A 26,360-nucleotide genomic window follows, 5' to 3' on the forward strand; every position below is an offset into this window, starting at 1 on the left:
TTTTTTTTTTTTTTTGAGCCAGAGTCTCGCTCTGTTGCCCAGGCTGGAGGGCAATGGCGCAATCTTGCCTCACTGAAACCTCCGCCTCCTGGGTTCAAGTGATTCTCTCTTGCCTCAGCCTCTGGAGTAGCTGGGATTACAGGCAGATCCGCATCATGCCTGGCTAATTTTTGTACCTTTAGTAGAGACGGGGTTTCACCATGTTGACCAAACTGGTCTTGAACTCCTGACCTTGGGTGATCCACCGACCTCAGCCTCCCAAAGTGCTGGGATTACAGGCGTGAGCCACCACACCTGGCCAGCTCTTGGGTTTTCTACTTGAAGGGACAGTCTTTGATTTGTCACACCTTCCAGGGACCTCAGCCTTCCCCTCCTCTGTCGGCCCAGGTTTCAAGTAATGGGAGAGATTCCTGCAAAACTTTCCTGAGAATTGACGGAATGACAGAGGTGGAGACCAGGAGGTGGACTCAGGACTTTCCTATGGCCCTGGGTCCCCTCCCCACCTAGGGTGGAGGGCCGAGGACACAAAAAGGCCTGCTCCCAAGACCCCACTTGCAAAGGAGCAGATGCACGGTCACACACACATAGACCCAAGCAGAGGCTCTGTGGGGAGAGGGGTGTGCCAGGCATGCGCAGGTGGTGTTGGCAGGGGAAGGCTGGGAGAAGCAGCAAAGAAATTCCCCAGGAACCTTCCTCAGGGCTGGACTCAGCCCGGCAAGTGGACTGGGGTGCCTGGGCGCTGGGTGGACCTACCTGTAGCTTCCTCATTCCCTCCCACCCCACCCCATCCCTGCCAAGTCCCAGAGGATCAACCCACTCAGGGCACCCCACCCAAGAAATAAAATCTTCCTCAGTACAGAAGGCTCCTAAGCCACAGTAAGTGGCATTTAGGAGAGAGAAAGAGGGAGGAAGGGTATGGAGTGGACAAGGGGCCTGATCCCCTTCCTGGCCAGAAGCAAGTTCCAGCGTGGGCAAGGGTGGCATCTGGGTTCCCTTGGCTCCTCTCAGATCTCGGTCAGGGCGTCGACTGGCACCAGGCCCCGCTTCTTGCCACTGCTGACGCGGATGAAGCCGTCAGCATCCTTGCTTCTGCCCACGCCCACACAGATCTGAGCCAGAGAGACATGGAGCTGAGGCCTGGCATGGCCTGCAGCCCTGGCCCTGAGTCCTGCCCATGGCCCCCAGGGGACCCACCCTGGGCGATGATGGGACCAGTGTCAGATGTGGATAGAGCCCTTTGCTGGAGTGCTGGGACCAGATCCCACAAGTGTAGAGGCCTCAGCAGCAAGACCAGGACATCAGCAGGTGCCAAGCAGTGCTTCAGGGCTGACCTTGGAGAGTACTGCCCTGCCTCACCCCCATCACAGAGCAGGGGGAGGGAAAAGGACTTGCCTCAAATTACACAAAAAGCCAGAGCTAGCATTCAAACCTGAGCTTTAGACTCTGAATCCAGTGCTCCTGCTCTAACCCAAGCCCCTCTAATGTCATTCAGTCTCCTGTCTCTGTTGGTCACCAGCCCAAATTCCCCAACAGGGGCTGGCAGGAAGGTCCTGCAACCCTTTCTTTCTAACTCACTTTCCCCCCAGCTGCTAGGATCAGCCTCCTCCTGGAGAAATTTGCCCCCACACCACAGCCTGTCTCCCCCACCTACTCCCTCCTTCCGCCATAGGGCCTGGGCTGGGCCTCAGGCCCTCACCTGGTTCTCCTTGAGGCTCATGTAACCCTGTTCCTTGTTCCCGGAGAAGGGTTGGCAGCAGCGCCAGACATTCTCGCCTGGCCTCACCCGTTGCACAAAATTAGCTGGGAAGAAGCCAACCCGGTCGCCGATCTTGCCCTGGGGATGAGGTTGGCAATGAGCACCCGCGCCACACCCCACCCCTGCTGCCCACCACTGCTTTCTCAAGACCCGGTTCCCACTCAGCACCAACGCCATCATCCTCCAGATCTGGGGCTTTCTGTATTCCAGCCCCCACCCAGGTGGCTTCTGGGCCAGGAATGGCATGAGGTGAGCAGAGGGACAAGGCTGGGGCAAGGAAAGTCAAAACTGAGAGGATGTCCCAAGGGTTGGTCCTAGTTTTGGCTGGGACCAGTGATTGGAGGAGAGGTTGTCTTTGGGGCCTGCAGAGAAGGTGGGGGCAGTGCCTATTGGGGGTGGGGGCTGCTGGGGTGCCTACCAGGGTCCCTTCACTCCCCACCCTGCCAAGTCACCTTCCACCAGTCCTCGTTAGAGTCATCCACCAGCATGATCCGATCTCCAGGCCTGGGGGGGACAGAGCTAGGGTCTCATTTGGAGCAGGGAGTCGTGCCCCTCCCTGTCCTAGCAGCCCCTGGGCACCTCCTGGGGACCTGCAGTCCTCAGCTGGGAGAGAGGATCTTTTTTTTTTTTTTTTTTTTTTTAGATAGAGTCTCACTCTGTCGCCCAGGCTGGAGTGCAGTGGCACGATCTTGGCTCACTGCAACCTCCGCCTCCCGGGTTCAAGCCATTCTCCTGCCTCAGTCTCCCAAGTAACTGGATTACAGGCACCTGCCACCATGCCCGGCTAATTTTTGTATTTTTAGTAGAGATGGGGTTTCACCATGTTGGCCAGGCTGGTCTTGATCTCCTCACCTCAAGTGATCTGCCAGCCTCAGCCTCCCAAAGTGCTGGGATTACGGGGTGAGCCACCGTGCCCCACTGGGAGAGGATTATTGATGCCCTCAGAGGACATTGAGTGACTACAGGTACAGCAGGCACTCTCTGGGCAGCCCAGGCAGAGGGCAGGAGACACGAGATTAGCATGAGTCACTCTTAGACCCTGGGCAGCTCCAGCTTCTGTTTGGGCTCAGCAGCCTCAGGCATGCAAGGAGAAGGTTCCTGAAAGCCCCCCTCACACTGTGCTCCAAGATCTGGGAGCGCAGAGCTGCCCAGCGGGGCCCGGTCACAAAGGGGACTTACTGCAGAGCCAGATCATTGTTCTCCTGGGGCAGAAACTTGTAGAGTGCGACATAGGAGTACATGGGCCCCACATCCTTCCGCAGGGCGGCTTTGGGGGGCTGCAGGAGAATCTCAGGGTCGGTGACCGGAAAGCAGCACCCTCACTCCCCCCACTCTCCACTCGCTCTGAGTGTGCTACCCTGGGGGCTGTGAGGGGACACAGTGAGTCCTGGGTCAACGGCAGGGAGCAGTGAGACTCTTGTACATGCTATGCTCACCCACCCCAAAGGGCACTGGGCTGGGCATGGAGAGGGGAGCCCCCTTCTGCCTGCTGTACCCTGAGGCTGCCTGCCTTTGGGACAGCAGAAATGGGTGCAATGGGCAGTGGGCTGGGGTGGGAGGGTAACTCCTCCTGCCTCCTATGCCCTCTCATCCTGGCATTGCCCATCCCTGAGGACAAGTAAAGAAGCAGTGAATCCCCACACACCACGCTCTTGCCCTCCTATGAATCAACGACAAGGAGAAATTACACCCACTTCCCACCCTGGCCTTCCAGGCCAGTGCCCGTACAGGCTCACCTGCTGTCCAGGACTCTTCTCCTCTGGTCCTGGCCCTTCACTCTCTGCTGGGGCTGTGAATACTGGAGATGCTAGGGGCAGGAGACGGAGAGGGTGAGAGACAGCAGGGAGCACCCTCCATTGTGCCCCATTCCTGCCCCTGGTGCCCACTGCCACTCACCACTGTCACCAGGCCCCTCCTCAGAGCTGCGGATGCTGCCTTCCCCATCCTCGGTTAGCTCATCCCGCTCACTCTAGGGACAGAGAGAGGAGAGAGCTCAGCCCCGGAGCCCACCATCATGCTCAGACACCCCTCCACAAAAGACCCCCCTTTTTGCCCACCATACCAGGCTCCTTGTCGGGGACTCAGAGGTGCTGCTGAAACTGGAGCGGTTCATCAGTGCCAGGGAGGTGCCATAGCGCAGGGTCTCGTAGACAGGGTCCACCTTCCCACTGGCCCCTGCGGAACATCCACCCTCAAGGCCTGGCTCTGCCCTGAAGCCCTGCATCTCTAGTCCCGGCCCAGCATGCCCCAGGCTGAGCTCCCCAGCTGCCCCCTCACCTGTCCCTCCCAGGTCCTCATCCCAGAGATGGCTCCAGGTCCTCCCATGGTGCCCATGCAGAAACCTGGAGCATCCTTGACTCCTTGCTGTCCTCACTGCCTACAGCCACTCCACTGCCTAGTCCTCCTTCCCAGCATCCCTACAACCTGTCCACATGTCTCCATCGCCACTGCTAGCAGTCTCATTCACATTACCACACTCTCTCGGCAACTGTTGTGGTCCTTCAACTGGACTCCCTGCTTCCACTCCAGCCCTGCCAATCCACACAGCAGCCAGAACGCTTTTGTAGAAACACACAAATTGCCTTTAGAAGAAAGTCCAAAAGACTATCCCAAAATGGACCCCGAAGCCTCGTACCCATGGTCTCTTTTTTTTTTTTTTGAGATGGAGTCTCACTCTGCTACACAGGCTGGAGTGCAATGGGACGATCTCGGCTCACTGCAACCTCCGCCTCCCAGCTTCAAGCAATTCTCCTGCCTCAGCTGGGATTACAGGCGCCTGCCACTACCTCCGGCTAATTTTTTTTGCATTTTAGTAGAGATGGGGTTTCACCATGTTTGCCAGGCTAGCCTTGAACTCCTGACCTCAAGTGATCCATCCTCCTTGGCCTCCCAAAGTGCTGAGATTACAGGCCTGAGCCACCGTGCCCAGTTGTACCCATGGTCTCTTTACAGCCCCGCTCCATCGTCCTCCCTCAGCCTCAGCCACTTTGCCCTTTCTTTTTTTCTTTTTCTTCTTTCTTTCCTTTTTTTTTTTTTTTTTTTTTTTTTTTTTTTTTTTTTTTTTTTTTTTTTTTTTTTGAGACACAGTCTCACTTTATTGCCCAGGCTGGAGTGCAGTGGCTTCATCTCCACTCACTGCAGCCTCCGTCTCCCGAGTTCAAGTGATTCTCCTGCCTCAGTCTCCTGAGTAGCTGGGATTACAGGTGCATGCCACCACGCCCAGCTATTTTTGTATTTTTAGTAGAGACAAGGTTTCACCATGTTGGTCAGGCTGGTCTCAAACTCCTGACATTGTGATCCGCCGACCTCGGCCTCCCAAAGTGCTGGGATTACAGGTGTGAGCCACCACACTCTGCACTTTGCCCTTTCTTTAATTCCCTGTCCTTCCTTTCTCAGGCTTCCTTCTACCCAACACCAGTCTTTCCAGATCCTAAATGGATGAACCCCTCGTGCCTCATCCTTCACATTTCTGGGAAGTCTTCCCTGATTTTGCAGATGAAGACAGCGAGCTTTTTCTTTTCTCTTAATTTACAGACAGGGTCTCACCATGTTGCTTAGGCTGGACTGCAACTCCTGGGCTCAAGCAATCCTCCTGCCTCAGGCTCCCAAGTAGCTGGTATTATAGGTACGAGCCTCCACACCCAGCTGTCAGCACACATTCTATGCTCTATTCCCTATCTTCCCCACTTAAGGCACTCATACTGATGGTGATTGATTGATGATTTGCATGACTGTCCATTTCAGTCCTATCTCCTTTACTAGACGATAAATTCCACCTTCTTCACTACTGTGTCTCAGAGTCCAGCACTGTGCCTGGCACTTAGTACGTGCTTAATAAAGTGCTTGTTGAAGGAATGATGACTGAATGAATGAATGAACCCCAAATTCAGGACAGGAGCATCCAGAGAAGGGAAATGGTAAGAGAGCCAAGAACTGTCTGTGCCAACATGACTCAGGTACCCATCTCAGAAATGTTTCTTTCTTTCTTTCTTTCTTTTTTTTTTTAAGATGGAGTCTCGCTCTGTAGCACAGGCTGGAGTGCAGTGGCGTAATCTTGGCTCACTGCAACCTCCACCTGCTGGGTTCAAGCAATTCTCCTGCCTCAGCCTCCCAAGTAGCTGGGACCACAGATGCCCGCCACCCCGCCCAGCTAATTTTTTGTATTTTTAGTAGAGACGGGGTTTCACCGTGTTGGCCAGGATGATCAGGGATGTTGATTTCTCATCACACCACAGTGGGAGCAGGGACAGCAGCCAGGGCAGTGACAGCGGCACTCACCAGCTGGTGGGGACTTTTTGCTTGTGGCACAGGCTGGTGGCGGCTCATGCACCAGGAGAGGGGAGCTGAAGTTGCGGCGGAAGGAGGTGGACTATGGCAAGAGAGGGCACGGAGGGTTTGAGGAGGTCATGGCCCATGGAGAACTTGGTCCTTCCCAAGCCCAGGGCCCACCCCACAGGAAGGAGCAGCCCTGAGGGAGACTCATTCCCCCATGTGACAGTACTGGCAGCACTCAGTTGGCCATCTCTGCTTGGGTCCCCACTCACCGTCTTGCCTGGGCATTGCTGGTGGGAGATCTCCTCAGAGCACCAGAGGTGGACGCTGACTTTGCACGTCTTACATCGCAAGCCCTGCTTGGAGTTTCCTAGGAAGAATTTGGGTTCAACAATTGAGGACACCCCCATGGGCAAAGGGCAAAGGAGGGACACGTTATGGCATGAGGAGAGCAAGGGTTGGGCATTCTCGTGCTAGCATTGAGGCCCAGCACCTACTCCTCACACAGTTAGAGTATGAGGGAGCACGGAAGCCAGAGTTGTTAGTAAATGCGGCAGTGACACTGAGTATACCGCCACCCCTGGGGGTGCTCCTTTCTCTGCCTGAGGTAAGAGGCAGAGTTAGGGGTGGGTGCAATGGCTCACGCCTGTAATCCCAGCACTTTGGGAGGCTGAGGCGGATGGATTGCTTGAGCCCAGGGTTTGACCAGCCTGAGCAACATGGCACAACCCTACCTCTACAAATAGAATTTAAAATTAGCCAGGCATGGTAGATTGTGCCTGTAGTCCCAGCTACTCCAGAGGCTGAGGCAGGAGGATCCCTTGAACCAGGGAGGTGGAGGTTGCAGTGAACCAAGATCGCGTCACTGCACTCCAGCCTGGGAGACAGAGCAAGACTCTGTCTAAAAAAAAAAAAGCACAGTTAGTATTGGGGCCCCTGAACAGCAAGAACCCAATAATATATTGGGCAGCAACATGGGCCCACTCCCCAGCACCCACACCGGCCCCTCCCCTTGGCCGTCTCAGTGCCCAGGCACCTACCGACAATGAGCTGATGGCACAGCTCACAAGGGCTGGCTCGCTTGAAGACATGTTCCTGGAAGCTGTGCAGCCTCACTGGTTTGAGCACTGCCAGGGGCCGTGGGACTGGGCATGGGGAGGGGGATGGGGTGGGCAGGCCCCTGTCCGAGGCTGTGGGTGGTGGGGAGGGAGGGGCAGTGGGGTTGGGGTGTCAGCAGCACCTCGGTGGGGCACTTGAGCTCAGAGCCCGAGCGAAGGAAGAAGTTCTCTACACTCTTACTTCGGAGGATGGTCTTGAGGGAGAGAGAGCGCTTGAATCGCTGGAGCTGAGAAGAAGAGGGAGCTGTGAGTGGGAGCCTAGAGGGAGCTGGCCATGGTGGGCTTCCCCTCAGGGTGTCTCTGGAGGTAGGGGTGGCAGCAGCAGCAGCAGCATGGGGGCTAAGGGCCGGAGCGAAATGAAACAGCAAGAGAGAGGCTCCCCAGGTCCTGACAATGCTTCGCAATCTCAGGTGCCACAAGAGCCAGGTGGGTGACTTCCGCGGAGAAAAGAGTTCTGGCCGGGCAATCAAGAGTGGTGGGGACTGTGGCAAACTGGATGGCCAGGGAGTAGCTGCAGATCTCCTCAAGCCAATTAAGGCTTGTCTATAAGGCCAGCCCAGTGTTGCCAGGTTTTCTAATTTTTCAAAAGAAATATAAACTTTTATGTGAAATTAGATAGAAACAAGTTTAAGAGATTTAGTTCTATTTTTCCTTGAAGAAATGGTAGTATACTAGATTTCCTGTGCCTTGTTTTTTTTCATAAACAGCAAATCTTGGAAATCATTCCATACCCATACATAAATAGATTCATCATTCTTTTTTATGGCTACAAAGTATTTTGTTGCATGGGTGTACCATTTACTCAAGTTTAGAAAAAAAAAAAAAAAAATAGGCGCTGTGTGGTGGCTCCTGCCTATAATCTCAGCACTCTGGGAGGCTGAGGCCGGAGGGAATCGCTTGAGCCAAGGAGTTGGAGACCAGCCTGGGCAACGTAGAATCCACCTGTGTTCTTGAACAGGCTGGTGGGGTGTGAGGAGTGGTCGTCCCAGACCCTCATCCTTGGGACTGATTCTCCCCCCAGAACGTCTCTCTAGCCCTCCCCTCCCATCGATTCATCACCTCACAGCCCTTAGTTCAGGCCCTTATGCCCCAGCCTGCTTCAAGGCCACAGCCTCCCCTCCAGCCCCCTGCTTCCACCTGCCCTCCATACAGCTGTTGCGGGGTGACGCCTGACCCTGCTAAAAACCCTTCCTGGCTCCTCAGGACACCGTCCAAGGCTCTCGCCCCAGCCATGAGACTCTCCTTGCAACTTGGCCAAACCTATCCTTCCAACCTGTGCCTTTACAGCCCAGAAATGAGGATTCTCGAACTCATCCATGTTTTTATGCCTCTGAGCTTTTGACATGTTTGTCCTCTTCTCTGCCTCACTCAGTCCATACCCTCTTTATGCTGCCAATGTGCTTCCACTGGCCCTTCCTCCTCCAGGAAACTGTCTTCTGCAGGAATTCTGTCTCATGACCCACTCCCTCCTCTGGTGTCCGCTGCATCCAGCCCAACTTCCACCATAGCCTCCGCTCAGGTGATGCTTGTTATTTTTCTCACTCCCCCAGGAGATTGTGAGCCCCTTGAGGATGTGCACAGTTGCTGGCTTCAAATCCCCACACAGGCTCTCAGCACATAGTAGGTGCTCAGTCAGCGGCCTTTGGTGAATCCATAAGCCAGCTGCTGGACTCTCCGTGGACCCTACATTCTGGAGGGTAGAGTCGATTCTGCAGTGAGGCCAGAGCTATTTCCACCTCTCACTCAAACACAGCCTACTGAGTCTTCCCAGAGAGAGGTCTGGAAATCTCTTGACCCAGAGCCTTGGCCGTCTCCCTTCCCATTGAGGGCTGCCTTACCCCTGCCCACTCCTTTCTACCAGAGACAGAAACAGGGGCCAGCAGCCTGGCTCCAGGCAGAGGGACTTGGCCAGGGTTCCCAGCTGGCACGCTGGGCAGCCTATGTGCCATGGCTGCCTGCCTGGCCACCCTGCCAAGGGGATGGAAGTGGTGGCCCCTCTAGCCTCCGGGAGGCCAGCAGGCAGCAAGACAGAGGGGGAAGCAGAGGGGATGTTTGGGCACAAGGCAGGCTCTGGTGTGCCAGCTGGGAGGCCAAAGCCCTGGGGTGTCTGGCACACTGAAGTGCTCAATGCCTTCCAAACCCAGCTTCCTGGATAGCACTGTGGGCTTCTTTGTGTATCTATGAGAAGCAAAGCTCCAGGCCCCAGATGCCTGGGCCTTGAAGCAGAGGTGGAAGGCTGGAGAGACAATTAATGAGAACACAAAACCCAGGCCATTTCAGGCTCTGGGCCAGCCAGGGCTGAGTGTGGCCCTGGGGGCTCAGATGGGCCCCTAGAGGCAGGTGAACCATCCACTGTTCTGTCCAGGGACCTCAGGCATGGAGCACAGAGGGTCGCTGGAGGATGTGCTGGGGCTGGGGGCAAAACTAAACCTGCTACCTGAAGGCAAATCACCTCACTTCTTCTCTCTGAACCTCAGTTTCCCCACATCCAAGAGGGAAGACTAGATACCCTTTTTTTTTTTGGATGGAGTCTCACTCTGTCACCCAGGCTGGAGTGCAATGGTATGATCTCCGCTCACTGCAAACTCCGCCTCCCGGGTTCAAGCCATTCTCTTGCCTCAGCCTCCCCAGTAGTTGGGACTACAGGTGCGTGCTGCCACACCCAACTAATTTTGATTTTTTTTTTTTTTTTTTTTTTGAGACAGAGTCTCGCTCAGTCGCCCAGGCTGGAGTGCAGTGGCGCGATCTCGGCTCACTGCAAGCTCCGCCTCCCAGGTTCACGCCATTCTCCTGCCTCAGCCTCCCAAGTAGCTGGGACTACAAGCGCTCGCCGCCACGCCCGGCTAATTTTTTTGCATTTTTTTAGTAGAGATGGGGTTTCACCGTGTTAGCCAGGATGGTCTCGATCTCCTGACCTCGTGATCCACCCGTCTCGGCCTCCCAAAGTGCTGGGATTACAGGCTTGAGCCACCGCGCCCGGCCCACACCCAACTAATTTTTTATTTTTAGTAGAGATGGGGTTTCACCATGTTGGCCAGGCTGGTCTCAAACTCCTGACCTCACGTGATCTGCCCACCTTGGCCTCCCAAAGTGCTGGGATTACAGGCGTGAGCCACTGCGCCCGACCAGGAAGACTAGATACTCTCTTTATTTATTTTTTATTTTTTTGAGATGGAGTCTCACTCTGTTGCCTATGCTGGAGTGTAGTGGCGCGGTCTCGGCTCACTGTAACCTCCACTTCCCATGTTCAAGCGATTCTCCTGCCTCAGCCTCCCAAGTAACTGGGATTACAGGCGTCTGTCACCACATCTGGCCAATTTTTTGTATTTTTATTAGTAGAGATGGGGTTTCACCATATTGGCCAGGCTGGTCTCGAACTCCTGACCTTGTGATCCACCCACCTCGGCCTCCCAAAGTGCTGGTATTACAGGCATGAGCCACCACGCCCAGCCAAGACTAGACACTCTCTAAGCAATACAAGGCTCTAGGTCCAAATATCCCCAGAAACTTACATCTCTGAGGGGCTGTCATGGTCAGAACACTGGAATTGAGCTAGCACTTTATATGCAGCATCTCATTAATCCTGATGCTGCCCTTGGAGGTAGTGATAATTACTGTCCCACTTTTCAGATGAGGAACTGAGGCTCATAAGGGTTAAATCACCTACCCAGGAGTCCTCAGCTGGTAAACAGCAGAGCCAGGACTTGAACCGGCAGCTCCGGCTGCTGAGCCCAAAGCACCAGGAGCATCCTGCTGCACTGGGCCCTCACCCTCGCCTCTCAGCTGTGCCAGGGGCTTGTCCACCAGGTCAATCAGAGAGTTTAGGGTGAGAAGAGACCTGGAAGACTGGCCACCTAGAGCAGACTCCAACTTATCACCCTGAGATGCCCTGGCCATATCCCCTCTCAAGAGTTGGTCACCTCTTGTGATGGGAAGCAAGTATTCTCTTGGGACAGTCATTCCATCTTTGGGCAGCTCCAATGGCCGGAAAGTGCTTCCCTATGTAGAGCTGAAAGCTGCCTCCCTGGGATTTTTGCCTATCAGCCCTGTTCCTCCCTTGGCTCCAGAAAGGGCTACTCCCTCTCATACACTTCAGCCCTTCAAATATTTGAAGACATCATCAATCATGTTCCCCCCATCCCCAGGCCCTTGTTTCCATAGTAATCATCATTGGAGGAGGTTCCAAGTCTCCCTACCCTTCAGGCTGTATCCTTTCCTGGTGCCCCCTAGTCTCAGTGCCAAGAGCCACCTCTGCTGGGTACCAGAGGCCTCTGGAACAGAATGTTCCAGGGTACCAGGGCAGCCCCGACTCTGCCGGCCGACTCCCTGGCTTGGCTGTGAGCCCCAGATCCCGGGGCGGGGCGGTGGAGAAGCGGGAAGGAATGACATGCCACCTGGGGTGGCTGGCAAATGTCAGACTGTGGCTACAGGTCTGGGTTGGGGCATCTCTGCCAAATGACTTGATGCCTGCCCACTCCAGAGACGTCTGGCTTGGCTACCCAAACCACATTTTGGCTTAGCCAGGCCAAGTATTCCTGCTCCTGGGCCTCCTCATTCCTGGAGAGGACCTTTTCCCACCTCTTCCCCCCACTATATTTTTGGTGCCCTCACTTCCCTGGGACCCATTCTCTGGCATGGGGAGAAGCTGACACGTACCTTGGCAAGTGGGCCTGCCTGGTCACTCTTCCCTCCCAATTCACCCCGAGTTTGTCCAGCTTGGAGCCTGGACCACCGAGTCTGTTCTTCTGAACCCCCTCCCGGAGACAGGGCCAGACCTGCCTGTTTCCTCCCCACCTCCCCATACTCTGGACGGCCCCTTATTTCCTCAGTTCCCCACAGCATCTCCTGAAAGGGCATGAGGCATCTGGTAGTGGGTGGTGGCGGACGTGGTGCAAGCTGACTCAGAGCAGAGATGGCATGGGGTGGTCCTCCCAGGGGTGGCAACAAAGGGTGATGGGCAGGCCCTATGTGGTAAGAAGGGATGGAGACCAAGAGAGGAGGAGGACTCACTAGGAGGGTTGTTGAGTGGCTTGGGTGCAGGGCTGATTCAGCCTGGGGGCAAGCAGGAGGCTGGCCAGCAATTCCCAGAGGGCAACAACACTGATGAATAAGCCTGGAATGTTGGCATCGCTGCCTAATGGGCACTGGCCCCCTCTGTTGTACCTGCCTCACACTGAGCTGGGTGGGCAGCACCCAGCCGCACTGTCTTCCATCTCCTCCACCCACACAGTCTGGAGACAGGAGCTTCTTTGGGCCAGGCTGAGGTGCGGGACGGAAGGCTAGCAGGGGTCCTTAGTTCTCTCTCTGCCCACCTCTGCCCTGCTAAATACCCCCAACCCGACCCACAGCCCAGTCTGTGTTAGTGAAGAATCCTTCACAAGTGTGATGTATAGGGGAGGGGCGGAGGGCCAGGGCTCCAGCTGGCCTGGCACAGAGGGGCCCGATCAGAGGTGTAACCCCTCCCCTCCCCTGGTCCTTGGATTCCAAGCTCAGACCCAGAGGTGACAACATTGGAGGGTCCTGACCTGGGAAGACCGAGAGGTGCCGATCTGCAGGCTTTGACCTCCCCTCCCCACACAGCTGAGCAGGCAGCTTCCTGGAGTACTGAGGCAGCACTACCCTGCACTCCTGCCCACCTTCCAGAGCTCCCACAGAGGGGGCTGGAGAGGACAGGCCTCCGTGTGGGAAACAGGGTAGGGCCTGGGAAGACCCCCAGTGCCCTGGAGGCAAGCAGGGGGACTGTGTATGTCTTCCCAGGGTGACTAGAGGGCAACCGAGGTCAGGGGCATTGGACTTAGGGGAGGTTCAGCTCCCAGACCCTCTGCTTGACAGAAGTTGTCACAAATATTCCAAGCAATATCCTCCCACCCAAACATCTTAGTCCTTTCCCAGGAGAGACTGAGACTTGGCTCTCTAAAGGGGAGTCAGCTGTGGCCTGACAGACCAAAGTCTCATTTTTAGAATGGGGCAAGAGAGGGTCAGGTGTGCATGTGAAGACTTGAAGGTGGAGACCCGCTGGGTCCCCTGGTGTAGGATGGGGGCTTCCTGGGGTGCCTCTGCCAGAGTCCACCCTGACCCTATGGCCTCCTCCTCCCGGTCACTCCCTGGATGACCTTGACCTTGAATTAACCTCAGCTCCTGCCGGATGGTCAAGATGGAAGAAGGAGGAAGGGGGACAGTGGGAAGAAGCCCAGAGAGCAAGCCATGCCTCCAGAGCCCAGGCTCCCATCATTTCTGGTCCTCACTGTCCCCTTTCGCCTCTGGAGAACAGGAGCAGGATGGGAACAAAATACCGGGGAAAGGGGGAAGGAGGAGGTCTTGGCCTGAAGTCTGGGAGGGGGCAGGGCGCGCCCTTGGCACAGCCTTTTCTGCCCCATCCCCAGACCCGCTCAGGTTACTCCCGCAGAAACCGAACTTCTCGCGGGCCAGTCGCCAGCACCTAGAACTTGGGAAGGGAGCAGACGGATTAGAGTTGGGGGGAGTGCTGAGTGTGAGCGGCGGCCTCCCCCCCCACTTTCAGCGCCAGGAGTCTGGGCTCCGCCCGCCTTCGCGGGGAGTAATTTATTCAGGGTGACTCCCGCAGGAGTAACAATCATCCATAATTAGGGTTAATGATGACATTCATTAATTACAGTTACTTCTCTTTTTGCTTCTATCCGCTCCCCTCCCCTGGTCCCGCTCCCGTGGTGGGGAGTGGGGCTGCCTGTCTTTCTGGTCTGAAGCCACAACCGCAGGCCCCCGTCCCTGCCCGTGACCGACGGCCGGAGCTGCCGCAGGCCCCCGCGCGGACTCCGCAGCTGCGCACCCCCGGTCGCGGCCTCGCTTCCCCGAGCCCAACCGGGCTAGGAGCGGGGAATGCAGGACTGCGGAGGGGCAGGGAGGGACACGCTGAGACGCGTAAACACCAGGAGACGCCGGGAGAGACGGGGAGAGACGCACACAGAGACAGCAAGACACAGACACGCAGGTTGTAGAGACAAATTCAGAGACACCAGCGAGGACAGAGGCGCGGACTGAGCCCGCGACTGGGACCCGGCGGCCGCTGGAGGGTGCGCCTCGCACGCACAGCCGGGCGCGTACCCCGCCCGCACCGCTCCACGCGCGCCCTCCGGCCTCGCTGCGCCCATCTCTCCAACGAAGACCAGTGGTCGCCTCCCCGGAAGGTCGCGATGGCGCGCGCGGGCGTGCGGTGCTGGTGTGATTGGGGAGTCTTCGTGGCCCTTCGTCGCCAACCCACTCCTCCCCCCGGGAGCGGCGCAGAGCCTCAGTGGTCACGCGGGCCTCGCGACCGCGACCCTAGGACGCCCGGGCCCACAGGAGGACCCCGCCAGGAAGAGGGCGCCCGGGTCCGGGGCGCACGGGGCGGGGACAGGCCTCGCGCCCCCCAAGTTACCTTGGTTTCCTGGAGTGCGGAGACGGTCCCTGGGGGACTGTGAGTGGCCGCGTCATCCGGTTCGTTCTCCTTCTCGCTCATCTCGGTCATGGTTCGGGGAGGAGAGGGTGCCAAGATCCGACGGCAGGCCCGCCGCGGGCAGGCTGCGGATGGCGGGCGTTTCCGGGACTCCGAAGCCCTTCTCCAAAGGCTGCCCCCAGTTATCCTCGGGCACTGCAGCCCCCAACCCGCGGGCGCAGGAGGAGAAAGTTGCCGGGGTGGCGGGCGAGGCGAGGCGACCACGCCGAGCCGCAGGAGCCGGACGACTCCAGGCGCGAGGACCGAGGGTCTGCAGAGGATGCTGCTCGCAGCGCGGGGAGGAGGGAAGTGGGGCGGCGGGGATGAGCTGAGGGAGGGAGCCAAGGAGCTGTCCGTGTCCGGCCGGTACCGCCGTCCTCTGCGCCCGCCCCCCCATCCCCTCCCCTCCCCGCCCCGCGCCCCCAGCCCAGGCCACACCGGCGCCCCTATAAAACCTAGCCGCCCCCAGTCACTCGCCGCCCAACTTTGATTTAGGAGGTCGCCTGGTCCCGCCCCCTGCCCTCCGCCGCTCCCCCGCGCCGCCCTGCAAATCAGGCTCTCAGCTATTGGCTGCAGCGGTGGCCAGGAGGGCGAGCTAGGCGGAGTCTTGGGGGGCTCGACACGATGGGGCGGGGCTTGGCGGGGAAAGAAGCAGAGGAGGGAGTCTCACACTGAAAAACCCGGGATGGAGGGGCGTGACCAGATTGAGGGAAGCTTGGGGAGATCATAGTAGCGTCTGGATGGGTTGCAGGGATTATAAATAGGTTGGAGCCGCAGCAAGATAGCTGAGAGTGAGATCGAAGTTAGGACTTCCTGAGAGCGAAGATTGATAGATGCTAGAGGTTAGAAAGAGGTTAGAAAGAATAGGGACCCATCCGTGCCATTAATTGGATGCCTCTATACCCTGAAAAGGCTCTCTCCAAATATACACACCTGGACTATGGTGTATGTGTCAAAGGCCAGGCCGGACAATTCCTCCTTGTGATGGAAAGCAGGATGGCTCTATCTCCTTCCAGTCTTGGTGTCTGAACTTCAGCAGAGATGGGGCCTCAGTCCTCACACCCAAAGTCCCCAAACTTCTCTAAGACACGTTCCCCTCCTAAAGATCCTACCACAACTGGAGTTAGATCAGGGGATAATACGGAGAGGTGGGGGAAGAGGTCCTCACCCTCTAAGATGCCCCTTTCTCCACCTGGTCTGACAATAACCTTCTTTTTTTTTTTAATTTTTTATTTAGAGACAGGGTCTCACTCTTTTACCCAGGCTGGAGTGCAGTGGTGTAATCATAACTCACTGCAGTCTCAAACTCCTAGGCTCAAGCAATCCTCCCACCTCAGCCTCTTTAGTTTCTGGGACCACAGGCGTACGCCACCATGCCTGGCTAATTTTTAAATTTTTTGGTAGAGACAGAGTCTTGCTATGTTACACAGGATGATCTCCAACTCCCGGGCTCAAGTGATCTTCCCACTTTGACCTCCCAACGTGTTGGGATTACGGGCATGAGCCACTGCACCCATTCAAGATATTTCAATATTTCTTCTTCTCCTCCTTCTCCTTTTTTTTTTTTTTTTTTTTTTTTTGAGACAAGATCTTGCTCTATCGCCCAGGCTGTAGTGCAGTGGCTTGATCACACCTCACTGTAGCCTGGACCTCCTGGGCTCAACCCTCCCAAGTAGCTGGGACCACAAGCACATGCCACTACACCCTGCTAATTTTACATTTTTTTCTAGAGATGGAGTCTCACTATGTTACCCAGGCTAGTCTTAAACTCCTAGGCTCAAGTGATCCTCCTGCCTCAGCCTCCCAAAGTGCTGGGATTACAGGTGTGAACCACCACACCTGACCAAGATACCTCTTCTAATGCATGTTGGTTATGTGGGACCCATTTTCCCAGGTCCCCCTCCTTCATCTCCAGCCCCCTTTTCTTCTGCCCCTTCTGGCTCTGACCAGCAGATCTGGCTTCTCCTGGTCTGCCCAAGAAAAGGGAGATGCACGGGTGGCTGAGAGAACCTTTCCCTGGTGTGGGTGGAGAGACTTCTGGGTTTAAGTCTCCCTTCTCCTCTGCTGTGGGTGGTAAGATTGTGGGTGGGGGGTGCCACATGGTGGGCCTGGGGTGCTGAAGGGGGCCCTTATGTTAGCCTGGAAGTCGAGGGGTGGGGTGAACAGCTCCCCTCCACCCCTGCCCCCACACCACGCACACAGCCATTCATAGGATCTCTACCCTCCCAAGCATGACCTCACCACTGGAGCCCTACTCAGGTTACCGTGTCCAGGAATAGAGATTTATTTGCCAGTGGCAGAAGTAGGACAAGGGCACAGTGAGGGTTCATGGTTGTAGGGGCTCTGACTTTGAGATTTCCTGAGGAAGGTGGGATGGAGCCTGAGCGCCATCAAATCAGTCTCCCCGAAGGCCTGTTCATGGTCAACCTTCTCCCATCCCCCACTGGACTGTCCTTCTCCCTCCTGCCCAGCCCAGGCCAGTCCAGCCTCCCTTCCCTGGGCAGCTCAGACGTTGGGATACTTGCAGCACTGAGACAGGGACATCAGGCCCTCCACTTATCCTGAGGGCCTTCTTCTGAGTTTGGAGATCTCCCAAAGAGCAGGGGCTTTGGGTTCCTTAGCGTCCAGTACCGCTATGGTCACTAATTAAGTGTGTGACCTTGGGCAGATAACGCAATCTTTTAGAGCCTTGTGTTTTTTTGTTGTTGTTGTTTGTTTGTTTGTTTTGAGATGGAGTCTAACTTTTGTTGCCCAGGCTGGAGTGCACTGGCAGGACCTCGGCTCACTGCAACCTCTGCCTCCTTGTTCAAGCGATTCTCATGCCTCAGTCTCCCGAGTAGGTGGGACTACAGGCACCCACCACTATGCCCCGCTAATTTTTTATATTTTTAGTAGAGACACGTTTCACCATGTTGGCCAGGCTGGTCTGGAACTCCTGACCTCAGGTGATCCACCTGCCTTGCCCTCCCAAAGTGCTGGGATTACAGGCGTGAGCCACCACGTCTGGCCTACAGCCTTGGTTTCTTCATCTGAAAAACAGTGGTTGTGCCTACCCCACTGCTAGAATGAATGAGATGATAGTACAGAGTGGCACTTAGCCCAGACAAGACAGGAAGACAAGACAGGAAAGTTTTATTTAAAAAAAAAAAGTTTTTATTTAGGTAGAGATGGGGTCTCACTTTGTTGGCCCAGCCTCATTTTGAACTCCTGACCTCAAGCCATCTTCCTGCCTTGGCCTCCCCGATAAAGTCCTGGGATTACAGACAGGCACATGTCATCACGTCTAGTCAAGGAAAGTCCATTATTTTTCTTTCCCTCTTTTCTTCTGGGAAATTTGTCCCTTCCCGTGCTTTCTCTGAGGCAGACAGAAGAAAACTGCTTCCTTCTCTCACTCTCCTTGGCCATTTGGAGCCTGGTATTCTGTGGGGGAACCAACCTAGAAGTGGTGATTCCTGGACAAAGAGATGTTAACTAGATACAGAGAAGAATTCCCAGGGGAACCTGTAGTGCTGGCAACCGAGGAAGCCAGGGCAGTTGGAGGACTGCGGGGCCCATCTAGTCTGGACATCAGAAGCCTGAGGTGGGGCGAGCATGGCGGAGGCAGGGGGCTGGACGCCATGACCTTTGGATGGCCTTCCTGGCCTGCTGCCTTTGTGTTTCAGAGCGGCCTCTCCTGAACTAAGTCTGAGTCATTGCTCTTAGTACTGACAACTCCCACTGCAGTGGATCAGAGACCAGGCAGAAGCAGCCTTTCCTGGGAAGGAAGGAGCATTGCCCCATCTCAGATTTGGAGGGCAGAAATGAGGGGCAGGCAGAATGAGGGCCAGGTGCTGCCGGGGGATGAATGGCAGCCACACTCTGGGAGGGCTCTCTCAGAAGTGGCGATAGAACTACTGGGGTGCCTCTTGTTGGGAAAGTGGGCAGCGGACTCTTGGGAGCCCTGGGACAGGGATGACTTCAAATCTGCATGCAGCACAATGTCTAGCACATGAAAAGAGACCAGTCCTCAGCCCAGCTCTGCCTTTTGCTTCCTGTTTTGTGACCTTGGGCAGAGAGCTATCTCTAAAGGCACTTGTCAGACTGGCAGAATTGGTTAGATTACTTTGAAATGAGGAGTTGGATTAAAATGAGGGCAATAATGGTGTATCTCTTAGCACTCTTGAGGATTAAATGAGTTAATATACGTAAAGAGATAGACAGGTTGGGCGCGGTGGCTCATGCCTGTAATCCCAGCACTTTAGGAGGCCAAGGCGGGTGGATCACCTGAGGTCAGGAGTTCGAGACCAGCCTGGCCAACATGGCAAAACCCCATCTCTACTAAAAATACAAAAATTAGCCAGATGGGGTGGCGGGCGCCTGTAATCCCAGCTTCTCGAGAGGCTGAGGCAGGAGAATTGCTTGAACCTGGGAGGTGGAGGTTGCAGTGAGCCGAGATTGCGCCACTGCGTTCCAGCCTGGGCAACGAGAGTGAAATTCAATCTCAAAAAATAAAAAATAAAAAAATAAAGAGATGGACAGAATAAGTGCACAGTAAATGGATGTTATTTTATTCATTTATTTATTCTGAGAAAAGGTCTTACACTGCTGCCCAGGCTGGAGTACAGTAGCGCAATCATGGCTCACTGCAGCCTCTACCTCCCTGGCTCAAGTGATCCTCCCACCTCAGCCTCCCAAGTAACTGGATCTACAGGCATGTTCCACTGAACTCAGCCTGTTAACTCTTTTTTTTTTTTTTTTTTTTTGAGACGGAGTCTTGCTCTGTCGCCCAGGCTGGAGTGCAGTGGCTGGATCTCAGCTCACGGCAAGCTCCGCCTCCCGGGTTTACGCCATTCTCCTGCCTCAGCCTCCCGAGTAGCTGGGACTACAGGCACCCGCCACCTCGCCCGGCTAGTTTTTTGTATTTTTTAGTAGAGACGGGGTGTCACCTTGTTAGCCAGGATGGTCTCGATCTCCTGACCTCGTGATCCGCCCGCCTCGGCCTCCCAAAGTGCTGGGATTACAGGCTTGAGCCACCGCGCCCGGCCTAGGCTGTTAATTCTTATGTGATTATTAGTTACTATTAATTACTACTAATTATTGTTAATAGTGATATTATTATTGGGGATTTTTAACCTTGGACTTGCGAGTGAGCTTCAGGGAGTTCATGAACCCCTTGAAGCTGTGTAAAATTACGGAGGATAATAAACATTTTCTGGGGAGAGTTGAGCTTTCAGCTGCTCTTCAGGGCATCTGAGATCCCCAAAAGATTAAGAGCCACTGGCCTATATTACCCCCAGGGACCCTCCTCTCTGAGTGGCTGAGATTCTCTGATGTGAGGAATTGCTTCTCCTCCCATGGTGATGATCCTTGCATCAACACCTCCAGTCCAAGCCCTTTGCATTTGTGGCCTGTGCCTCATGGGTCACCCAGGACGGAAAACATGAGTGACTGGCCTTTCCTTGCAGCTTTAGAATCAGGATGCCTAGTGTGGAGGCGCCCAATGTGGTTGGGAGCTGAGTCTGGGTTCCTGTCTCCCAGCTGGGGAAGGGAAGGGGGTCCAAGCCCAGCAGGGCCAGGGAGGCAGAGATCACAGTGAGAGGCCTGGTCTTGCCCCAGTGTCCCCTACCTCCCCCCACCAGCCCACCTGGGGGCCCGAGAGGCAGATACCACTCTAATGAGCTAAGGCTCACGGCAGGCAGCGGTAATTATGATTTTATGGAAATACAGAGGCTCTTACGCAAGTGCCTGACATACTTCCCGGCTGTGGCATCTGGGACAGCCAGGTCCCCAGGGGCTGCAGAAGGCCCCCCCCCACACCCCCTCCTGTCTCCAGTCCCTGGAGCTTGGGACACTGGCATGGAGCCACCCTCCCACTGCCCGTGGCACTGTCCCTAACGGGCCCTGGGTGAGTTGTTCCCGCGCTCTGTGCCCCAGGACTCCTGGAGGGAACAACATGGGCTCTGTCTATGCAATCCCTCACGCCCTCCCTCCTGCCGCCCCCTCTCCCCACCACAAAGCCAGGATCTCTGGGAGAGCTGTTCTTATGGGAGGGGATAATGAGGTTATAGCTGTTTCCTTTTCCTCAATGAAGAAAACCCCTCTCTCCAGGATCACGTCCTCTTCTGTTCTGTTTCTTTTCTTCCTGAGGCTGGGGACACGGGGCTGACAGCAGCCATGGTGGGGTAGGGGTGGGGCGTCCTAGCCCTTGGCTGCCCCTCCCCAGCCCTGTGCCAGTTTGTCTACACTGAGCCCCCACCCCTGTGCTTCCAATAGTGTCCTGAAGCCACTGCTCTTGTCCTCTAGTCTAGTCCCCCTACCCACCCACAAAGCATCTGTTACCAAGGTAACAGCAAGAGCATTACTTTGGGGTAAGAAAAGGGGTGGAGCCCTGCGGAGGAGGGAATGGTTGAGGGTTAGAATTTTGGAGAGATGAGCACTGTGGACCTCTGAATTCTTCAGGGAGGATCTTTTGCTGGAGAGGAGGCCCTGAGCAGGCTGGGGAAGGGCTGTGGCCGAGAGCGTATGGAAAGGAGGGAGGATGAGGTCTGGTCGCAGCTGGATGGGGTGTTAGCGGTGAGGGTGCCCATGCCTTACTGTGTGGGACAAGCTTGAGTGTGGTGATGCCCAGGAGACTTCAAGGCAGAGAGGATGAGCTTGCCTTTAACTCCTCCCTTGGGGTTAACGCCCGGGGAGAGATCCTGTGGCAGGGGAGTCTAGACCCAGCTGAAGCAGCCTGGTGACCTGTGGCTGGCCTGGGCCCACACTGCCCCCTGCAGACTGCACAGAAAGCAGCACCAGGGCAGCCCAGGGGTTCAGGCCAGGCCTTCAAGTGTCTGCATTGGACAACATCTAAACCATGAGGTCCTACCAAGTGCATGGAATGGTCCTGGGCACCGGGGGCACCTAGTACCTGCATTCGAGGCCCTTCTGTAGATTCTGACCCAGAGAGGGGTAACACAGAAGGCCACATCAAGCTGAGCTAACGGGGGCCATCCAGTGGACTGGAAGACAGAGGGGACCAGAATATCCTAGGCAGAGGGAACAGCCTAGGCAAAGGCATGGAGGTGTGAAACGGAACAGCCGGTTCCGGAGCTACTGGAAAGCCCAGAGAGAGAGAGGTGGTGAGTGCCAAAGGCAGGAAAAAGGGAACAAATGGCCTTGAATGCTGGATCAGGAAGCTGATTTTCTCTGCACAAAGGGGCTTCTCAAACACATTCACTGGAGCCTTGCAGAGCAATTCAGAGATACCATGGGGGGCGGGGCGGGGAGGGGGTAGCAGGCAAAGTGGTTCACTCCAAGCTTGAGAGGGATTTAAAGACATGGCTCTATTTTAAACATTGGTGCAAGCCTTGCATTTGACTCCAAGAATATCTGTGTTAGTTTTCCTACCAAAATACGATTTTAGCACTAACCATTGTGTGCCATGGATAGCCTGGAATATGACCCATAGTTACCCAGGGACGCCACAGCCCAGCTTGAGGATGGCACTGAAGGTAACAGGTGGCCATGGAGTGTTCTCCAAAGAGGAGTAATTGGGTCATTCCTGTGTCCTAGGGAAGTCTCCCTGGCTCCTGAGGGCAGCATACTAGACACAGAGGACCAAGTAGTGGACTCCTAGTATCCTTCTGGTGATTAAAGGCTTCACAATGAAAACAGACAGGAAGAGTCACCTTCCCTGGCCCAATATTTGTTTTTAAAGGCTGGGCATGGGGGCTTATGCCTGTAGCACTTTGGGAGGCCGAAGTAGGAGGATCACTTGAGACAAGGAGTTTGAGACTAGACTGGGCAACATAGTGAGACCCCATCTGTACAAAAAAACTTTGTAGGGCCGGGTGCAGTGGCTCACATCTGTAATCCTAGCACTTTGGGAGGCCAAGGCTGGTGGATCACGAGGTCAGGAGTTCGAGACCAGCCTGGCCAATATGGTGAAATCCCATCTCTACTAAAAATATAAAAAATTAGCCTGGAGTGGTGGCACGTGCCTGTAATCCTAGCTACTCGGGAGGCTGAGGAAGGAGAATCATTTGAACTCGGGAAGTGGAGGTTGCAGTGAGCTGAAATCACGTCACTGTACTCCAGCCTGGGTGAAAGAGTGAGACTCCGTCTCAAAAAAAAAAAAAAGGAGGAGGAGGAGAAGAGAAGGAGAAGAAAAAAGAAGAAGAGGAAGAAGAGAAAAGAAACGTGCTCTTAACTGCAACACTAGTGTACATTTCTTAGTCCCGTCCCTCTGGGAGCTTTCACTCTGGTGGGAAAAAAGACATTAGACAAAGTACACATACCTTCACTGCACGTTGGATAATTACCATGAAGGACCTTGGTAGAGCATTGCAAAGCCCAGAGACAGACAGGGAGAATGTGAGCCTCAGCTGGAGGGGCTGTGGGAAGGGCTAAGAAGCAGGCAGCAAGTCTGAAATGTGAGCAGAGAGTCTTCGTCAGGAGAGACTTAGGGTGGTGCTAGAGAGGACTTCAGGTAGAAAAGACTGAGGGTTTAAGCCAGCCCTACTCACAGTCTAACTCCAGAGAGCGCTATTCAGGGCAGATGGTGCCCTGTAAACTGTGTACCCGGAGGTGCCAGGGACATTTAACTGGGACTAGGGACCCCTTAACCTCACTTCTGGGGTGGAGACATTTGTGTACACAGATGCAGAGACCGCACAATGATTGCCATATGGTATTGTTAGCTGTGTGTGTGTGTGTGTGTGTGTGTGTCCTGTAAGTGAAAAACATCCTACGTGCTCCAATCTACTCCTTTCATCATAATTTTGCCTGGAACTCAGGGCCCAGCCCTTTTGATCACCTGCATGCGGGGAGCGTGGGGTGTCTCAGCTCTGGATAGGGCAGGATTCTATCCACCCAGGTATCCTGAGAGACAGCCTGGCATACAGTAGGCACTCAAGAAGGGTTTGTTGAAGGAATGAACGAATAGACAGCTTCCTCTCCCAGCCTGTCCTTTCTTTGAGGGAGGGGCAAACTTCACTCTCCAGCTCTCCAGGTTGGAATGTTGCCTGGGAATAGGAAACAAAACAGAATGTTTTGGTTGGAGTAGAAAAAGGCCCCACCCTGCTCAGACAGGCACGACTCCCCCTAGGCCAGCACCAAGCCACACAGGGACCCCTCCTACACTTCTCTCCCCCTCTTCCTGGGATCCTGCTCTGCCCTCCCCAAGGGCTTGAGGGTGCCTCCCAGCCTGGAATCCACCTCGGGGCGTGGGGTAGGTCCCCACAGCCTTGGGGATAATGTATGGAGGGGACCTCAGGACCTCAGGGCCTCCGGCTGCTTCTTTGGCCCCAGTGGCAGGAATGCCTCCATCGCCCCTTGCTCCCCCAACCTCCCCACTTGGATTCCATCCAGTCTCCTGGGGGGAGAAAGCCCGTGGGACCAAGCACCAGGTGCCTGGAGATGCAGGTGGCAGAGCAGGGGACGGGGCGTCTGTTTGGCTCTGCTGCCCCCTAGGCAGGCCCCCCAGTATCTGGGAGCCTGGGTAGCTAGAGTCCCATGAGTCAGCCACATTTTTGTACCCCATCTCTGCTCTCTGCCCTAGTTCTGTTTATACCACAGTAGCAGGAGGTGGGCAGGGGACTGGAACTGTCTGTGTACAGTGACAACAGGTGGCCAGTGTGGGGAAAGAGGCCTGCCCCCAGGCTGGCTGTATTTGTCCATAAACACGGCCTGCTCCAAGCCCCAGGGCAAGGAAGGAGCAACAGGACCAGCCCACTGGAGCTCCTGCGTTGCCCTAACGGGGAGCCCTCCTGGGCACACCTCCCTCTCCTGGAAGCGCCGCCCCTGGAGTGCTTCCACAACAAGCTGGGCTGTGTTCTGTAAACTCCAGTCCCCTAGCTAGGTAGCCCCCAGCTAAAGGACTGGTGTCCTGCCACCAGTGCACGTGTGTGTGTGCGTGTGTGTGTGCGTGTGTGTGTGCGTGTGTGTTTGTGTGTGTGTTGTCAGGTAGAGGAGGGAGGGAGGGCAGTGGGCATCAGAGGCCCTTTTGCAGGTCCCTGTAGGCTGTGTGTCTGCCTGTCCTGTCCCCTCGAGTGGACAGGCTTCTCCCGTGGGGTCAGGGGAGGGGCTTATCCCAGGGGTCTCCAGGACTCTGTGTAGCTTATGGATCTGGGGCCAGTCTTGAGGCCTGAGGGTGCCCCTCATTGCCCCTTGGCCTCTTGGGGACCAGTAGAGGACTGGACATCCATCCTTCTGACTTTGTTTTGCTGTACCCTCCCCTTCAAGTTAATGATTGCTGGGGAGCCCTCAGGATCCAGATCTTGATTCCCCCCAACCTGGGTTGCCCCCACAGGTCTGGAGTGTGTGAGAGCCCTGGGTGCTCAGCCAATAAGAGGCCCAGGCCCCACCCCACCATTTGTGGGTGTGCTTCTGTGTATAAAGGTGGAGGCCCCAGGTGGGGGGTCCAGTGTGTGCCGCCCAATCCCATACTGAGCTGTTTCACAGCCGGCCCTGCTCCCTCTCCAAGATGCTGTTTTGGCACAACCAGCCAGACCACTTATGGCCCAGTCCTGGGGATCTATACCCTGGGCCCCTTAGCAGCCTGCTCAGGTAAGGGCTGGATCCCCCAGGTCCCCAGGAAGGTGCTGGTCTGAAGTTGGGGCAGACCTCATCCATTTCAAGCTGAGGGGAGTGGGGCTCCCATTCCTGGGCTCCTCTGGAGATGGGGAAGTGGTCAAATGTACCTGGAGTTCAGTGTGTCCTGGGACATCTCAAAAACACCCTGATCCCACTTAAGACATTGTTACTGGGAATTTACTCAGTATCAGGCAAACTTCGAGGTTGCGAAGATAAGTAATTGATGGCAGCTATTGAGTAGAACAGCCACAAATCTGGGATCAGCCCCTTCAGGGAGGCCTCCTGGAGGCCCGAGGAGCTGAACGGGGGTCCCTTCGGCCCTGGCTGCAGCTCGGGGGCCTGCTACAGGAAACTATGGGTTCCCCAGAGGGGAGGTCTGGCATAGGGAGTCAAAGACCCTTAGAAAAGGGGATGGACAGGGCAGAAAGTTGGCAGATCCCTCCTCTCCCTGGCAGGGAACCCCTGCCCTTGCCCTACTTGAAGCAGGAGGAGCTGTCCAACATCCCTGGAGCGGAGCTGTCCTGCCCCATGTTCCAGTATGTGCTCTGTGCAGCCACCTCACCAGCCGTGAAGCTGCAGGAGAAGACCCTCACCTACCTGAACCAGGGTATGCTAGGCCTGGGCTAGGGGAGGAGCTAGTGGGCCATGAGCTCCGGAAGCTGGGCCCAGGGTGAGCTGGAGGTGGTAGGTGCCACTCTGCCCCTCAGAATGGGGCTCACACATCCCCTTAATCCCTCCCAGGTCAGTCCTATGAGGTCCAGATGCTCTGCAGCTCCAAGCTGTGTGATGCCACCCAGTGCCCCCAGCTGCTGAAGTTGGGTACACTCCTCTCCAGAAGTGGCAAAGGCTGAGTATGACTGTTTCTCTGGGCAAGAAGCCAATGTCATCACAGTGGTGTCACCGTCACGGAGAACCCTCTCACGTCGACAGCTCAGTGGTGGGGGCAAGAGTTGAAGAAACAGGCACAGAAAAGTTAAGTGTTTTCTTGAGGACACAGAGCCAGCAAGTAGTAGAACTGAGATTTAGAAACACATTTACACAGTGTAGGCTGGCCGCAGTGGCTCACGCCTATAATGCCAGCACCTTGGGAGGCTGAGGCGGGCGGATCACCTGAGGTCAGGAGATCAAGACCAGCCTGGTCAACATGGTGAAACCCCATCTCTACTAAAAATACAAAAATTACCTGGGCATGGTGGTGTGCACCTGTAAT

The 26,360-nt window shown here is 55.6% G+C and overlaps 2 protein-coding genes across 2 annotated transcripts; one reads left to right on the forward strand and one right to left on the reverse strand.

Annotated features, from left to right (window-relative positions):
- Window positions 1-116: 116 nt before the first annotated feature.
- Window positions 117-15,107, reverse strand: STAC2 (SH3 and cysteine rich domain 2). The gene is given in 12 exon segments (XM_017879020.1): window positions 117-1,109; window positions 1,697-1,834; window positions 2,209-2,260; window positions 2,936-3,033; window positions 3,493-3,563; window positions 3,653-3,725; window positions 3,819-3,931; window positions 6,035-6,125; window positions 6,301-6,398; window positions 7,069-7,256; window positions 7,258-7,373; window positions 14,540-15,107. Coding segments are annotated over 12 exon segments (1,233 nt in total). The 5' UTR covers window positions 14,630-15,107; the 3' UTR covers window positions 117-1,004.
- A 9,887-nt stretch (window positions 15,108-24,994) lies between these two features.
- LOC108533985 (transcription factor CP2-like protein 1) lies at window positions 24,995-26,224 on the forward strand. Its single transcript, XM_017879034.1, has 3 exons — window positions 24,995-25,123; window positions 25,606-25,757; window positions 25,892-26,224. Exons 1-3 carry the CDS (start codon window positions 25,041-25,043, stop codon window positions 25,999-26,001), a joined length of 345 nt encoding a protein of 114 aa, XP_017734523.1. The 5' UTR covers window positions 24,995-25,040; the 3' UTR covers window positions 26,002-26,224.
- Window positions 26,225-26,360: the final 136 nt, after the last annotated feature.

Source organism: Rhinopithecus bieti, unplaced genomic scaffold (assembly GCF_001698545.2).
Source record: "Rhinopithecus bieti isolate Rb0 unplaced genomic scaffold, ASM169854v2 scaffold_10685, whole genome shotgun sequence".
NCBI classification, from domain to species: domain Eukaryota; kingdom Metazoa; phylum Chordata; class Mammalia; order Primates; family Cercopithecidae; genus Rhinopithecus; species Rhinopithecus bieti.